Source organism: Trichechus manatus, unplaced genomic scaffold (genome assembly GCF_000243295.1).
Source record: "Trichechus manatus latirostris isolate Lorelei unplaced genomic scaffold, TriManLat1.0 scaffold00100, whole genome shotgun sequence".
Classification (NCBI taxonomy): domain Eukaryota; kingdom Metazoa; phylum Chordata; class Mammalia; order Sirenia; family Trichechidae; genus Trichechus; species Trichechus manatus.
In genome coordinates, this window is record NW_004444036.1 from 951,227 (window position 1) to 968,882 (window position 17,656).

At 40.3% G+C, this 17,656-nt stretch overlaps 1 protein-coding gene across 1 annotated transcript in view; it reads left to right on the plus strand.

The window, feature by feature from the left end:
* Window positions 1-17,656, plus strand: part of REPS2 (RALBP1 associated Eps domain containing 2) — a 193,917-nt gene that overhangs the window by 151,072 nt on the left and 25,189 nt on the right. The window contains exons 13-14 of the mRNA XM_023737251.1: window positions 4,552-4,613; window positions 6,990-7,076. Coding sequence (XP_023593019.1) covers window positions 4,552-4,613; window positions 6,990-7,076 — 149 coding nt within the window. The remainder of the gene's footprint in view (window positions 1-4,551; window positions 4,614-6,989; window positions 7,077-17,656) is intronic.

Sequence of the window (17,656 nt, forward strand, 5' to 3'; positions counted from 1 at the left end):
CTCACAGGCTTTTAAGACCCCAGACACTACTCACCAAGGTAGAATGTAGAGCATTATCTTTATAAGTAGTGTCATGCCAATTGAGCTAGATGTTCCCTGAGACCATGGTCCCCAGAGCCCTCCGTCCAGCAACTCAGTCCCTCGGGGAGTTTGGATGTGTCCATGGGGCCTCCATGACCTTTCCATCTGAACTCTTGATCCTTTGTATGTGGTCTTTCTTCCTCTTGCACCCTCTGCTGGGAATTTGTAGAATCTTCTAATGCCAGTATTTTGAAATTTCATGATGATGTGCCTTGACATGGGTGTGTTTTCTTCCATTGTCCTGGGTAGGTAGAGGTTTTTTCATATTTTGTTCACTGATATTTCCCCAGCGCCTCAAACAGTATCTGGGACATAGTAAGTGTTTAAATACTTCTATAATAATCTGAACAAATAATCTTCTGAGGATATTAATAATATACATTTTTAAGTTTTCTCTTAGTATGTTTAGTCTGTTTCTTTGAGGTTATTTTTTTCTTTCTATTTTTATTGGTGTCCACCTTAGGGTAGAATTTGTCTGCACATATCTGGTAATACTTAATCATCTGTTTACATTTAAGAATATAAGCTGATTGGAAGATCTGAAAAAATCTTGCCAACTAAAGACTTAATGTATAATGATCTGGATGGGTGATCCTGTTAGAGATCTCTTGATGTCCAGTATCTTTAGATCTTTCTTCTTGTCTGTTCTGTTTTCCTGGAACAGATTCTTCTAATCTCTGGATGCAGCATTCTGGGAGCAGAGAGGAAAAGGGGGGTCTTAACACCCATATGCCAATAAATTGAAAAATTTACATGAAATGAACAAATGTCTAGAAAAATACTGTTTATCAGAACTGACTTAAGAATTAGAAAGTCTGAACAGTCCTGAAACAATTAATGAAATGGAATCATTGATCAAAAATCTTATTTCAAAGAAAACTCCAGACCCAGATGGCTTTACTGATAAGGTTAACCTGATATTCAGGAAAAAGATATTTCTGATTTTATACAATCTATTCCAGAATATAGGTAGAGGGAATACTCTCTAGAAGAGTAACATAACAAAGAACCATATGAGAAATGAAAATCACTTGCCAGTTTTACTCATGAATATAGTTATAAAAATCTCAAAGTACTAGCCAACTAAATCTAGCAGATTTAAAAACCTGACCAAGCTGGAATTATCCTAGGTCTGTAAGGGTGTTTTAATATTAGAAAGGCCATAATATAATTTTCCACATTAGCAAATCAAAAGGAAAAAAAATATACCATCATCTCAATGGATGGAGATGCAGGTTTGGTTAAAATTCAACAACAAATTATCATGAAAAAATCTCAAAATAAGAATAGATGAAATCTTTCTTAACCTATTAAAGGTTACCTAACAAACCTATAGCAAACACTACACTTAATGGTGAAATATTAAGAGCTTTCCATTTGAGATAAGAGAAAGCAAGCATACCCATTCTCACCATTTTTATTCAACATTACAGTAGATGTTCTAGCCAGGTAAGTAAGGCCAAAAAAAAAAAAAAAAAAAAACCGAAGAAACAAAACTGTAGTTAGTATTTGTAGGTGATTTAATTTTTTTTAACTTGAAAAATTTTTTATTTATTGCTTACTTTAGCAAGTGATAAAGGATCTTAATGAAAATGTTACATAATACATGCAAGTGAAGAGAGGGAAAAAGACCTATAATCCCAATATCTAGCAATAAACACTGTCAACATCTTGGTGAATATAATCCATATTTTTATTATAAATGGTTGTGATATTGTATATACTATATTATGACTTTTTTCCTTAAAATATATGTTATTAACATCTTTCCATGTGATTAAATGTTCATATGCACATCAGTTTTAGTGGCTGGATAACTGTGCTACATTTCATTTTATGACTGAATAGTATTCTGTTGCATGGACACATTTTGTTTATCCCATCGTCTCTTAATGGACACTTGGGTTGTTCCCACCTTTTGGATATTGCGAACAATGCTGCTATGAACGTTGGTGTACATGTATTTGTTTGAGTCCGTGTTTTCAATCCTTTTGGGTATTTGAGTAACGAACAAACTGTTTCCACAGCGGTTGCAGCATTTTGCATTGCCATCATAATTTAGATATAATTTTATCCAAAAATGTTTTCAAAAGCAGACCCATATATCATCTTTTACAGAAATAATGCATTTGTGTTTTTAAAAAGTAAATAATCGTCAAAAATAGAAGTTAATCAGACATGAATCTGGCTGTAGGGCCTGTTTCTAGAAACTCTGTCCAAGCAGTCAGGTGGGACAATCATACGAGTCTCCTTATTTGTTTCCTTTCTCTCAGGATCACTGTCTTTTGTTGCCTGGTTTTCTGGTGTCTTGAAAACTATTGTTTTATTCTAGTGTTTTGAAAACTGTTGTTTTATATATTTTGTCTCTCTGTTTGTTTTTGGTTGTTTCAGATGGCAGGGTAAATCTGATCTCTACCACCCTATCTTGGCTGGAAGCAGAAGTCAACAATTTTGTAAATTAAATGGCTTGTCATTTCTTGTGTACTCCTCTTTTGTGAAGAGAGGTTTTTTTTTTTAACACAAACTGTATTCTGGTGCAATTGCTTGTCCTTTCTCTTGGAAACCTGCATAGATTTCTGTTTGTTTCATTTTGTTTTAAAGTAACTGGTAATTTAAAGGCCCAGTCTATGAGGCGCTATAGAGTAGGGACCATGAGATGGGCAATTCTTTTTTTTTTTTATTGTACTTTAGATGAAGGTTTACAAAACAAATACTTTCTCATTAAACAGTCAGTACACATATTGTTTTATGACATTGGTTAACAACCCCAGGACATGTCAACCCTCTCCTTTCTTGACCTTTTTTTTTTTTTTGGTGAAAATATACATAGTCAAAGATATACCATTTCAAAAATTTCTACATGCACAATTCAGTGACATCGATTATGTTCTTCCAGTTGTGCTGCTATTCTCACTTTAGATGAAGGTTTACACAACAAATAGTTGCTCATTAAACAGTTAGTACACATATTGCCCTATGACAATGGTTAAGAACCCCACTACATGTCAACACTGTCCTTACTCAACCTTGGGTTCCCTATCACCAGCTTTCCTGTCCCCTTCTGCCTTCTGGTCCTTGTCCCTGGACTGCTGTGCCTCATTAGTCCCGTTTTGTTTTATGGGGCTGTCCAGTCCCCGGCTGAACGGTGAACCTCGGAAGTAACTTTACCACTGAGCTAAAAGGGTGTCTGGGGGCCATACTCTTGGGTTTGAGATGGGCAGTTCTTGAAAGCGTTTGACATTCTCTCCTGCTCCATGCTTTGTTATCGATGGCTGTTCAGGGCCTCACCACCTCTGCAGTTTTGACTTACTGGTGTATTTTATAAATTTTAATGAAAGACAGATTGAGAGAAATCATAGATGGGCCCACATGGTTGTACCGTATCTACGCACTGGCTCAGGATGAAAACTTACGTTGCATTACTCCGAGTTACGTTTGTGGGAAGCTCTGGATACCATTTTCTAGCTTGTCTGATCCAGCTAGGGCTAATTAAAAGTGATTTGCAAAATCTTTTGTATTCTTGGTACATTGCTAGTTTTAAGGCCCAGAAAATCATCCAGATATTAGCACATGTATTACAGATTTGCAAATAAACTACATGTAGTTATGTAAAGCATGATGTGTTTTTCTAAAGAGTTTGTAAAGACTGTGGTTCATCTTGCCAGTTTGTGATGCTAAACTTATTTCTTACATGTGATTATTAGCTTTATTTATGATTTCATAACATCTGTTTATTTTCATTGTTAAGTTACAATTCAGGCATTCTTGGCTTAGTTCAAATTTCCTTTGTAGCTCATGAAATTAAAAAAAATTAGACTGAAACTTTCTTTCAAAAGCATCTTTTAAATAGGGCCAGATATTTTTAGCAACCGATGTAATTATCCCTGATAACAGGGATCTGAGAGAGGAAAGGAAATTGAGATCCTTGAAGACTCCCTGCCTATCATTTTTGCCTCTCAGTTTCAGCCTCCCCCACTGCTGCCAGACCCTTGCACAGGGCGTCACAGGATGGCAGAGCTGCTGCATTTGGGTTCCGGCTTCCTTAGTTTCTACAGCCTGCTCACTGAGCTAATGAGCAGTGCAATGGCTGAGAGCGCAGGAGAAATGGAGAGAAGCCAAAGGGCCAAGATTATTCGAAACTAAATAATTACCGTCAGGATAATGAGGAGTTGACTGTCTTTCCCATGCTGGGTTCCAGTCTTTTGATCAGAGGGTGTCTTTTCCTTACCATTTTACACTATCTTAATCATAACAGCCTGTATAATACTCGGGTTTTTGGGTATATGAAAATGAGAAAGGGGTTAGAAATAGCATATACTCTTTTTTTTTTTTTAATATTAAGCCTTCAGGTGGATTTTCAAACCTTAAACATGTTAAATGCTATTGTTATTCCTAGTTAACAAGTGGAAGGGTTTTTTGTTTTGTTTTGATTTTTGGTGGTCCTTAACAGCGTGTGGTTTTTCTTTTCAGCTGCCAAGTCAGGATCGTTGCCCCAGCCACCTGCGCTCCCTCCGAGACCTTGTCCGTCACAGGTAGGACACAGATTGGATTTCTCTGGACTGTTTCGTAGTAGCGAAGTTGTCTGACCACTGTGCGTCTTCGGAGGGGTTGACCACCACAGAAGGACGTCTGGGTGAAGATAGCAGAGAAGGGTTGCATCATCCAGCCAGCCTCATGTGGGAGAGTGGAAGTTTCCTCAGTGAGCCACTAAGCCAATGAGTGCGCGTTCACTAGTGCGAGTTCACTATTCGCTCTTGAGTGTTGAGTGTGGCTTGAACACAGAGGAGTAGAAGAAGGGGTGTCTCTCCAGTGAAGGCGGGGGACGTGGTTTTTCTGTTACATGCGCAGTCTGTATGCCTATATTTTCATCAGCATTTTAGGAGTTGTGGTAATTCTGCATGAACTGAAAATAAATGGTCATCAACGTGTGGGGTTAGTGCTGTGGTTTTGACCCACGATGCTTTCTCTAGGATAGTCCTCTCATCGGAACAATATGCTGAAGCAACGGGAGCAGGAGAATGTGTCACTAAAATCTGGGTTTCACCTGTAAATTAATTCTGCTGTGTTTACATGTGCTACTATGGCCTTACTCATCAACACTTTCTGTGAGTTGAAAATGAGAGGCAAGCAGCAAAGCTGTGGAGGGTGGTATATGGTGCTACAGAGCCTCCCTTCCATTAATTAATTACTGCTGAAGAAACTTTTGATCTTTAAAGACCCCCCCCCTCTGGCTCTTGGCAGAAAACCTTGGGGAAATTTCTCTATGCACAATCACAGGTTCTCCCTCATTGCTCTGAGTGGCTCAGAGTGTGCCTGTCCACAGAGCATATCTCAGACCTCGCTGAGTTGCGGAAACCACGGTTAACGCTTGTTAGTCCTTTCAGAGAATTAGATGGTCTGTAGAGTCCGCTCAGCCTTGAGGTGTGGATACCATGAGGTACTGGCTTCGTGTTTCAGCTTGAAGGGCAATAAAGAGTCCTGTTCTTCCTGGCCCACAGATAAACAGTGAGAACCCACTTTTTCAATATCCCGGCATCGACTTTGAAAGATATTGGTTAATTTGGAAATGGATAGTGGTGTTAGTTACACAGTATGGTGAACATAATTAAGGACACTGAATGGTACACTTAAAAATGGTTAAAATGGCAAGTGTTCTGTTATAAATATTTTGCTACAATAAAATAAATATATTGGTTAATCTGTCAACAAATGTTTATTGAGTCCCTTCTGTATATCTAATGCCAAGCTTTAGTTCCAGCCTAAGCCTTTCCTAGGCTATAATTTCTACTCGTGTAAATTGTTAGCTGTGTTTATTGAGCATCTACACTATAGCAGGCGTTGGGCTAAATGCTTTCTGTGTATTATTTAATCCTCACAACAGCCCTGTGAAGTAGGTACTAGTATTCAAAAAAATCAAACCCATTGCCGTCAAGTCAATTCAGACTCATGGTGACTCTATAAGACACAGTTGAACTGCCTCACAGGGTTTCCAAGGCTGTAAATCTTTACAGAAGCAGACTTCCATGTCTTTCTCCTTCAGAACGACTGGTGGGTTCGAACTGCCGACCTTTCAGTGAGCAGCCGAGCGCTTTAACTACTGTGCCACAAGGCCCAAGTACTAATAGTATCCCTTTTTACATATGAGGAAATTAGGGTGTACAGAGATGAAGCAAGTTGCCCAAGGTGGCATGGCTAGTAGGGCCAGCTCTCTGTTCCCCGTCACTGTAGTCCGTGCCTGTGTACACAGGACAACCACAGAGCCATTACACTGGAAATGGAGCCCTCCACCACCTTCCCTTAAGGAAGCTCTAGATGAGATGAATGGAGTCCCTGGGTGGCACAAACAGTTAAGCACCCGACTACTAGCCAGAAGGTTGAAAGTTCAAACCCACCCAGAGGCGCCTCAGAAGACAGGCCTGGTGATCTGCTTCAAAAGGTCACAGCCTTGAAAACCCTATGGAGCAGTTCTACTCTGCACACATGGGGTCGCCAGGAGTCGGAACAGACTCCACCGCGACTGACAGCAGCAACAACAAGATGAGATAAGGCTCCTACTTTGCACTGACAGCAAACCTGGACTTTGTCACAAGAAAATGAGAGGGCATTCTGGGGGCACTTACCTACCAGCTGCTGGTTTCAAATCGGGGGTTTGGGAGCCGCCAAACTGAATGCATGGATGACCTGTCTGAAAGGGCTTTTGTGAGCCACATCCTTATCTTTCTGCTGCTGCGCCAATTACAGTAGTCAGTTCCTGAGAGTGAAACACGCTGCTGCTATCAGCAGCCCTCATCTGAGCTGCGTGAGGGGCTTCCTGCCTGCTTTGGGGCTTAGTGTCAGGAGGATCTGACAGGGGGTCTGGGCCTTCTCCAGTCGCTGTTCATGAATGAGTCTGCTTTTTTGTCTTGCAGGTTTCCGAGCACAGTGTAAACAGTGAGCCCAGCACTCAGCCCAAGCCTCCAGCTCAACCCTATGGGGATTTCCGACTGCAGGAGCAGGTGTGTAAGGAACGCAGGCAGGAAGCCCTCTCTCATCCCATCCCCCATTTGTCCTCTCTTTCTCCATTGTAAGCGGGACACGTAGATTTAACATATGAGGTTCTGAGTAGTATTTAATCTTTGTGCCGATTATGTCAAATTCCTAATAAATTCCTAAAGAATCTCACCTAACCCACCTGTATGGAACACCTATCTATTCTACTATTTTCAAAACTACTTGTGAGAACACGGTCTTCTGGGAGATGTCAATGTGTAAGATAAATTTGCAGAATGCTGCAGTGCTGTACCTCCGCCCCCGGGAGACGCAAAGGCTCTGAGGAGCCCTGGTGGCATAATGGTTAAGAGCTCGGCTGCTAACCAACAGGTCGGCAGTTTGAATCCCCCAGCTTCTCCTTGGAAACCCTATGGGGCAGTTTTACTCTGTCCTGTAGGGTCGCTATGAGTAGGAATCAACTCGACAGCAATGGTTTTTTTTTTTTTAAAAAAAAAAAAGCCTCTGAAGTCCTGCAGTAACGAAACCTCGAAACCTGGTACAGTTGACTAAATCTGGCAGTTAACTAGCTTGAGTGGCCATCTATCTCTTTATTTATAAAATACCTATTACTATCCTGAGGATTTAGTGATTAGGAAACATTATTATACACCAGCCTTAAGATATTGGGTAAGAACTTTTCCAAACCTCTGTCATCTGTCTTCTCATCTCTGTATTATGTGATTAAAGTTAAGTTTCATATTGTTTGCCAATGATTTCTTCTAGAAGAGTTAAACATGAACAGAAAAGGTTACTGCAGACTAGCTTGGGCTTTCACATTGTCATGCTTTCAGTTTGTTGTTACCTTCCTTGCTTTTCTATTCCTTCATGTTTACTCTCTCATGAAGTCATTTTAACAATTCACAGCAAGTGCAGTTACAGAGAGTTTCAACACTCGGAATTCCTCTTTTCCTCTGTTTCAAAAAAAATTTGTTTGAATGTTCTCTTGTATATATGGACATGAGATATAGATGTGTGTGTGTGTGTATATATATATATATGTATTTTTTTAAATGGGATTTGAAATGTCATACCATCCCCCTGGAGACCGAGGGAGAAACAGAAAAACAGATGTAATTAAAATCATGATACTTATTAATAGCCCTGAGAGGAGATTAAAATAAAGCTTTGGGATTATTTTTGGGTTTAAAATTTTCATATTATTTAACTTGATAAATGGGCAAGACTAGATTGTAATAAACAATAAAACATTTTTATCCCTAACAAGCAGCACTATTTAAAAAACTATGTGGCCAGTCATTGATGTACTTTCAGGTTGTAAGTACTGTATGTAAGAGAAATGAGTTTGGGCATCTGCAGATAGGTATACAAGGTATGTAGAGATCCTTTCTACATTCACCAGAACTATCCCTCTCCTTTTATCACGTGAGAGAGATGAGGTATAGATTTTCAGCATAAAATACAGTTGAGCTGGCCCCTGCTTCGACCAAGCACCACTACGATGTGAACATCTGGATTCAGTTATACAAATGGGGCCCTGGAGTTAGGAAAAGGAACACATTCAAAGAAACAGAACTTTTTTATTTTTCATACTAAAGGTAAGATCAAGGCGGACCAAGTGAATATATAAGAATCAGGTGGTCTGTGTGCCACGTTTTCCCATGGAAAGGCTAGAAACTAGAGCATGGTATTTTGGTTCAGCTCAGAAGAGGTGACACATTTTTTTTTAAAGGACAGATTCATAGCATAAATGACTTAAAAAACAATTAGCATAAACGATTTCATATGGAGTAGTGCTACAGTGAGAGTTAGTTAAACTTATTAGCTCACTGTTTGTGTGCATATAAACGGAATAGAGTGCCATCTGCAGAGTTTGTACTTGTCCTGTAGGTCAGTTCCCTGTGAAAGACCTATTTGGTACTTCAATAGCTAAATCCCTTTAATAGGATTGATCTCCTGCCAACTTTCTTATGGCAATTTGTGATAGCGCTGAGCTTCAGTGTAATTATCATTAATAAAGAAAACATTTTTGGGGGGTACAAAGGTTTCTCTTTTAAGTTTTATATTAGCACCACATTTGATGAATTCGGGCTCTCAGACTAATGTGCTCAGAATTTACCTATTTATACCATTAATTTCTCTCTCTCAAGGTCCTACAGAAGAAAAATTTTCTTAATATCTTAAGCTTAGCAAGACAGAGAAATGAAAATGGAAATAAACTTTAAAGAAACAAGAGAACTTTTCTGTTCCGGTGGCTGAGAGATTTAGTGCTTGAGCATAGAGGGTAAACCAGACGCACAGAAATAGGCATGAAAGAGATCCCAGTGTGTCTGAGGCACTGCCAGAGATTTGGCGAGCTAAGAGAGTTTAGGGAAGAGAGGTTTTGTGTTCTGGAGGTGGCAGTGAGGAGCAAGCCTCCTCCTCACCTCTAGTCCCAGCAGGGCCACAGGGCATTCCCTCTGGGCAGCAGTCCCCTTAGGAGAGCGGTTAGACCAGGGGTTCTCAAGTTTGGCTGCACAATGGAACCATCTGGGAGAGCTTGAAAAATTCTGAGATTGTGGTGTGAGGTGAGGCCTGGCCCTGGAGATTTTTAAAAGCTCCCCAGTGATTTTGAAGTGCAGCCCGGGCTGAGAACCACTGGATTAGGGCAAGGTGAAGGATTGGTCACAGAATGGGTTGAGAATAGAAGAGCCTTTTTGGATGCTAGACCATAAGTTCTTAAAGGACACAGTGGAAGGACTTCTCAAGTTGCAGATAGGTTGGAGGCCCAAGGTCAGATTGAGGAGTGTACCCAGCCCTTGTGGGGTTGAGAGTGCAGATCATGAGGGATGGCCTGGGAATCTCGAGCTTTTTGGGATGACTGATGTCAGCAGGGTCACAGGGCATGATGAGAAGGTCCTGCTAGAAGGATTGGTTGCTTTGTGCTATAGATCCTCTGTGTACCATTTTGAGAGACTAGCCATGAACACAGCCAGCCTTGAAAGGATGCTCGGCCACCCATGGTCCACTCAGCTGACCTCTCATCCAACTCTGTCCTCTGGCAAGAATCTGGTCCCTGAGGCTAGACCCAACTCAACAGAGCATGCTGCTCTATTTTCAAGTAAAATTTCTTAGACACAATTTTTTTATAAAATACGACCGTCATTTTATTTGGAAGGAGAAATTCAACACTCTATCCATTTTTCTTACTACTCTATTCTTTTAATTAATATTCTATCATTTCATGTATTCTTTCTGTAAATTAATATATAGTTGATGATATAAAATAGTAAATTCTTCCAGAAGAAGCTAAGAGTTTCAGAACTTTCTCCCTTTTGGGGGGTGGGGTGGGGACATTACTGTGATTGTGTAGGTCTCTTACAGGCTTATCTAATCAATTAAAATTTTTTTATTGTTTTAAAGATATATATATGTAACACATTTGCCAAGTCAGTATTTTTCGCATGTACAATTTAGTGATATCAGTTACAGTAGTTGTGCAACCATCACCATAATTGTTGCCAAATTTTCCATCAACATAAACAGAAACTCACTGTTTCCTAACCAAATCTATTTCTTAAATGTAAAGCTTATTAAATTATAGCATACATACTGAATCCATTTTTTTATTGTGGTAAAATATATATAACAGAACATTTGCCATTTTAACCATCTTTGTGTGTACAATTCAGTGACATTAATCACATTCGCCATGTTGGGCAACCATCAACACTGTCCATTTTCAATGTTTTTTATTTCTCTAAACAGAAATTCAGTACCCCTTAAGTAATAACTTCAATTTTCCTCCTCCCCCAGCCCCTGGTAACCATTAATAAACTTTTGTCTTTGTGCATTTGCCTATTCTAGATATTTCGTATAAGTGGGGCCATATAGAATTTGTCTTTTTGTGTCTGACTTATCTCACTTATCATAATGTTTTCAAAGTTCATCCATGTACCAGGACTTCATTTCTCTTTATGACTGAGTAATATTCCATTGTATGTATATACCACATTTTTTTAACCATTCATCTGTTGATAGACACTTGAGTTGTTTTTGCCTGTTGGCTATTGTGAATAATGCTGCAATGAACATTGGTGTACAAGTATCTATTTGAGTCCCTGCTTTTCAATTCTTTTGGGTATATACCCAGGAATGGAATTGGTGGGTCATATATAGTAATTCTATGTTTAACTTTTTGAGGACCTGCCAAACTGTTTTCCACAGCTGTTGTACCATTTTACAATCCCACCAGCAATGGACGAGGGTTCCAATTTCTCCACATCCTCACCAATACTTAGTATCTTCCATTTTCCCGATAATAGCCATCCTTGTGCGGGTGATGTGGTATAAATCCATTTTTACCACTTAATCAATTTTTTAAAAAGTAAAATGAAATTTTAGCTCATTAGCAACTTTCAAACAGGTATAAGAAAATAGCAAGAAATGTTCTTTAAATATAAATACAGAAATGTCACTGCTTCTAAAATTTCATAGTGTTTTTTCCTTATCAAATTAAAACTCAGTGGGCATACATCAAATATTGTGAGATCTTTTGCTATAATATATTCAGGTGACCTCATATCATATACATAAATCACTGAATCACTTTAATCTACTGTCTGCATACCTAAAGCATATTTGTGAGCTTTCAAAAGTATATACAACATGCTAATTTTTACTCATCCAATTAATAAATTTAATATGTGTCAAGAGGTATTTTTCTATTTATGCATATATTAGAAACTTAGTAATCATCCAGAAGTGAATTTACAAACATATATCACCTAAGATGCCACCTTCTTTTTCTTCCAAAGTATTAATGCTGTTCTGTCCTACAGAGCATTAGCTGAAAATAACAGTGTGCTAACAAGTATTTCAGTGATTAAGGGATGAAGATAATGACAAAGGATTTATCTTCATCTGCTGCAATAACGAAAGAACATACTGAAAGCTGTTTTACACTGTGCAAAACATAGTGATATGAATGTATCTGTGGTCTTATTCTTAGCTCTGTTACTGTGTAGCTCTGAGGCTTTATGGGAAGTAAATAATTAGTCTCATGGACCTATTACCTCTTCTGTAAAATGTGGAGATGAGACTAGATGGATTCTTCTAGCACTAAGGTCTCTGATTCTATTTTATTTTCAACTGTCCAAGAAAATAAATTGCAAATACAAGTGAAACATCATAAAATACAATTGAGGGGGCAAGACAGCGTAGACTAATTTCCCTCTGCTCCTCCCTGCAAAGTACAACTAAAACCCCTGAGCATCATGTAATGGAAAGAGGACTTTGAAATGTGGAAAGAAGAAAGTGACTGCCTGGGGACTTCAGGACTTGAGGAATGGCACTGCAATGAGCTCTCTGGGTTTTCTTTTTATCTCCCATATGTCCTGGACTGGGTCCTGGAGAAGCCTGCAACTTGGAACCACCAACAGGCACAGACAGAAAAAAAGCCCCGAGAAGAGTCTGTGCCCCAGCCAGAGGACTGGGAAAGGGGCAGCCAAGCTGGATATAAACCTCATCTTTTGGCATTTATTATTGCTGCTGCTGAGAATTCTGTTCTCAATCTATTTTTGGTTCCTTTGGAGTTAATTTGTCTTTTCTCTAGGGTGGGCTTTAAAACTTTATTTTTTGCTATTCTTTCAATTTCACTGTAATGTGTCTAGGTATAGATTTTATTTATTCTAGGTGATGGTAGTGTTCACTTCCCATTTGGAAAATCATGCCTTTCCTTTTAGAACACTCTTAGTCATATATCTGCAGGGTTTCTTCTCTACTTATTTTTTCTATTTTCTTCTTAAATATCAGTTAGCTGTATTTCTAGGTATATCTGTCAACCCACCTTGTATTTCTAGTAATGGCTTCTTTGTCTTTTTATCTCTTGATCTCTCTGGGCTGGTCCTGAGTCAAATCATCATCTTCCAGGTTAATAATTGTTTGTACAACCGTGTAGAGCCTGAATTGTTCCTATTTTGTTTTTAAACCTTGATGACTATTCTTCAGTTCCAGGTTTTATAATTAATTCTTTTTTTATATTGATCTGTTCTTGTTTCATTTCTCCCTATTTTTGTTTCATACTTGTCTGTTCTTTTTAATGGATGTATTTCCTACTTTTAACTTTGTGAATTCCAAACATACTGATTTTAAAGTTACTGGCAACTTGGTATGTTTTTATTTTTGTCAGGAGTGAATTTATCTTCTCTCTCTCTCTCTTTGGCTATTCTTAGTGTTAGGTTTTCTCTTCCATGCTTTTTGGAATTTTGTTTTGCAGACTTATTTTAAGTTGGAGTTTAAGTTTCATTCTCAGTTCTCTGAGCCCCTCCCTTTCTAGCAATTTAGTGTCTGTCTCTACCAACTATACCCCATGGCCCTGCACCCATGGGCCTGCGGTCTAGAACCAGTTCTCATACTCGAGGCTCAGCACTTTCATCTGGCGCTGATGTCAGGAATCTTGTAGATTACACCAGATGGTGGCTGTCTTAGTTCTAGTGCTGCTATAACAGAACTACCCCAAGTGGGTAGCTTTAATAAACAGAAATTTATTTTCTCACAGTTTAAAAGGCTAGAAGTCTGAATTTAGGAAAGGCTTTCTGTCTGTCTGCTCTAGGGAAAGGTCCTTGTCTCTTTTTAGCTTCTATTCCTAGGTTCCTTGGTGATCATGGGACGAGTGTATTCCCCTCCATTTGTGCTTGCTTGCTTAATCTGTTGTTTTATATCTCAAAAGAGATTGATTAAAGACACACCCTACACCAATATGCCTCATAAACGCATCAAAACCCATTGCCAAATGGGATTATAACCACAGGTATATTAAAAACAAAAACACCTGTTGCTGTTGAATTGATTCCAACTCATAGCAACCTTATAGGACAGAGTAGAACTGCCCAGTAGGGTTTCCAAGGAGCAGCTGGTGGATTCAAACCGCCGACCTTTTGGTTAGCAGCTGTAGCACTTAACCACTACGCCACCAGGGCTCCAACGACAGGTATAGGGGTTAGGATTTACAACATGTATTTTTTGGGGACACAATTTTATCCATAACAGTGGCTTAGCGAAAGTTGTTGTTAGCTGTTGTTGAGTTGATTCCAACTCATGATGACCCCATGTGTGCAGAGTAGGACTGCTCCATTGGGTTTCCAAGGCTGTGACCATTTATTTCAAAGCAGGTTGCTAAACCTTGCTTCTGAGGTGCCGATGGGTGGGTTTGAACTGCCTACCTTTGGTTAGTAGTCCAGTGCTTAATCATTTGCACCACCCAGGGGCCCCCTTAGCCCAGGACCAGGCTACAGTGTCATATCTGTGTCCTGTTCCTCTCTTGGAAACCCTGGTGACGTAGTGGTTAAGAGCTACAGCTGCTAACCAAAAGGTCAGCAGTTTGAATCCACCAGGCGCTCCTTGGAAACCCTGTGGGGCAGTTCTACTCTGTCCTATAGGGTCGCTATGAGTTGGAATCAACTCAACGGCAGTGAGTTTGGTTTTTTATTTTTTGGTTCTTCTCTTAGGTAGGCAGCCCTGAGCACCTTCTCAGGCTTCATCCTAATTTTTCAGCTTTACAGGTAGCAGAGCTCTACCTCAGCCCCTGGCTCCAGGGAGTGAGCCTGGCACCAGTTCCCTGCTTTATGTGGGGCGTTTCATCCCTGTCATTTCAGTGTCTAGGAGCTCTCACCTGCCTCTACCTGCTGCTGACCCCTCAGTCTGGCTTCATGCTTTGTGATTTGGCCCCACGGGGATTTTTCTCTTGCTTCTGTGTATGTCTAAGTCTTTTTAATTTTCACACTTTAGAGCTCACACCCTCACCTGTCACTGTGCATCATTTTATAGAAGAGGAAGTTGAGGTTCAGAGAGGGGGAGTGAGTTACTTGGAGTGCCCTAGCTAGTAAGTGATGGGGTCAGCTCTGGTAGAAGAGGAGAGCTGGGAAGGGTTTCTTGTCAGGAGCTAGAAATTTAATGGTAAGAGTTTAGAGAGTGGAAAATCATTTACCATCCATCACAAAAACTAACCATGGATCTGGTAGGTGGAAGTTAATAAGAATTTACAGTCTCTGTGCCCGTCAATAATTTTCCAAATATGAAATCTTTCCTATGTTAAGCTAAATCCTTATTTTTGAAGTACCTTCCCCAGTGCAGACCTGTATTCACCTTGGCCAAAATAACCTGCACTGTTTAGTCTGTGAGCTGTGCCCACATAGTCAGCCCTCAACAGCAATTAGCTGTTACAATTAGTAGTAGTAGTAGTAAAGGCCAAGTGTATCTCTTACCCTGCCTTCTAAGAGGGAGCCAAAGGGCAGAACTTCTGCATAATAAATAATCTTTTATGTATTTCAACATTGGTTTTGAAAATATACATGCTGTAGAAGCTCTGTGATTGTTCATTCCTTTTATTAATTTAGCAGACACTTAACTAGCGCTTTTGTGCCGGGTGTTCTTCTAAGCTCTTTACAAATATTACTCATTTGATGTTCATAACCACGTGCCGTAGTCTCTATTGCCCTTAGTTTACTTATTTTGCAGATAAGTAAGCTAAGGACTATCAGGAACTTGCCCATGGTCCCCCATGGCAACTAAGAGTTCAGGCTGTGATCCTAGCCTCAGAGTTCCAGCTCTTTGTCCTCTGCTAGACTGGGAAACCACGTCTCAGAATTATTTTCATAACCTTTCTCTTAACACCTGAGTTGATATATTATCTGTATCAGCAATATATTTTCTTTTATGAAATCTCTTAATAAATTAGCCTGACCACACTACTAGTGACTTCTTTCTTAGATTTCTCCTTCCTTATGTTGTGCTTATGATATTATTATTGCATCCCATAAAGCTTTGCTAGCACCATTCCTCTAGAAGATGCCATAAGTTCATCTAGTATTTCATCAGGTGGTAGTGGAATGTGCCTACCACAGGCCCACACTTTGCTGAGAACTATGGGAGCACAAAGGTTATATGATCTTTACCCTGTATCTCTTTCATCCTTCCTTCCCCTCTGAAGGCAGCCATGCCTAACACCAGCCATCCTATAGTCTCTCGTGGTGTTTACATATAATTGTGCCATTTTCCATGTGTCTCATTAAACTCATTTCCTCATGCTTGATTGGCAGGCTTTGTAGGCAATAGCTGGTCACCATGTTTGCTGTAACTAATGAGATAGCCCAGTTTTTCCTCAGGGGGTCAGATGTGATTTGTTTCTAGGTCCCTGAGCAATTAAATCATTATTTCTCTTCTCTATTCACCCCACCTCAATCACACAGTGACAGAAAACAAGAACTCCTATGTGCCAGGAGAGGAGTCAGTGTGGAAGCAGGGCATTATGGGAGGGTGCCCAAATGTTCTCTGGTGTTAATGAGAAAGGACAGTGGAGGACAACCAGGGGCAGGGCTCAGGGAGGTAACCTGACAGAGGAGTCAAGAGCATGGTTTTGGAGTTCAGATCCCATCTGTGCCTCTTCTTGGCTGTGTGCCTTTGTGCAAGTTACCTAGCTTCTCTGTGCCTCAATTTCATCATATGTAAAATGGGGATAATGGTCGTGTCACCTTTCATAGTGTTGCTGTGATGATCAAATGAGTTAATATCTGTAAAGCACTTAGAACAGTGCCTGGCATATAGTAAGCCCTCAACAACAATTAGCTGTTACGATTATTATGTCTACAAGCCCAGCGAAACAGAGGCAGGGTCTAGTTGGTAAATGCAGAAGGAAAGACTCAGGATTGCTAGAAATTCATGGTCCCAGGCCCAGAATGCGTGCTGAACTGGCTAACTAAAGCACTCATAGTAGAATCTCATTCTTTCCCACTACTGGGGCCTTTCAGGGACTGGTCCTCTGCCTACATCAGGGGCCAGCAAATGACCGCCTGCAAGCCAAATCCAAACTGTTCCCTGGTTTCGTCAGTAACAGAAATGAGGAGAAGAATGGATGGAAACATGGTTAGGCCTTTCAGTCCACCATCTCCTGACTCAAGGATCATGATGCCGGCGCCTATGGTTTGCAGTTTTTCCTTGAGGACCTTTGTCTGACCAAGACACTGTGTCTCTCAGACTTCACTAGCAAAATCCTGAGCAGATATCTTTTATTCAACCAGCAGCTTCAAAGGCTTGCTGTGAGTGGGCCTTGAAGTCTGTGTTTCTCAAGCATAATTGGAAGAAACTAGGCTAAGATCTCGCCGCAGCAGTGTATCTGGAAGGTGAGGAGGAAAGGTAAAGGGTGAAGAAAGCAGGATGAAGGGATTCCTTTCTCCCCAGCTCCCTCCTCGGCACTCTGCTTTGCTTGGCAAGTTCTGTAGGTATCACCTAGTGGGTGTGCTGGTAAACTTCCTCTCTGAGAAAAAGCCCCAATTTGTAGCATTTGCTGGCTCTGTGTTGTAAATACTCCCACCACGGCCCGTTGGCGAGCAGAGCTGGGAGGAGAGGGGCGTAATCGGCTTACTGTTCTAGCGTGCTGTGTAGTAGCCAGCTCTACTGGCCTCTGAGTCCTTGTGTCTAGATACTGTGTGCCCGGTGAGACCTGCTTTTGTATCGTGTGATTGATTTTCTTCTAGGACACTGTTTCAGCCCAATCCCAGAGTGTGCTGTTAGTAACGGGGCCATAGTTTTGAAGTTGCTAGAGGCGAAACAT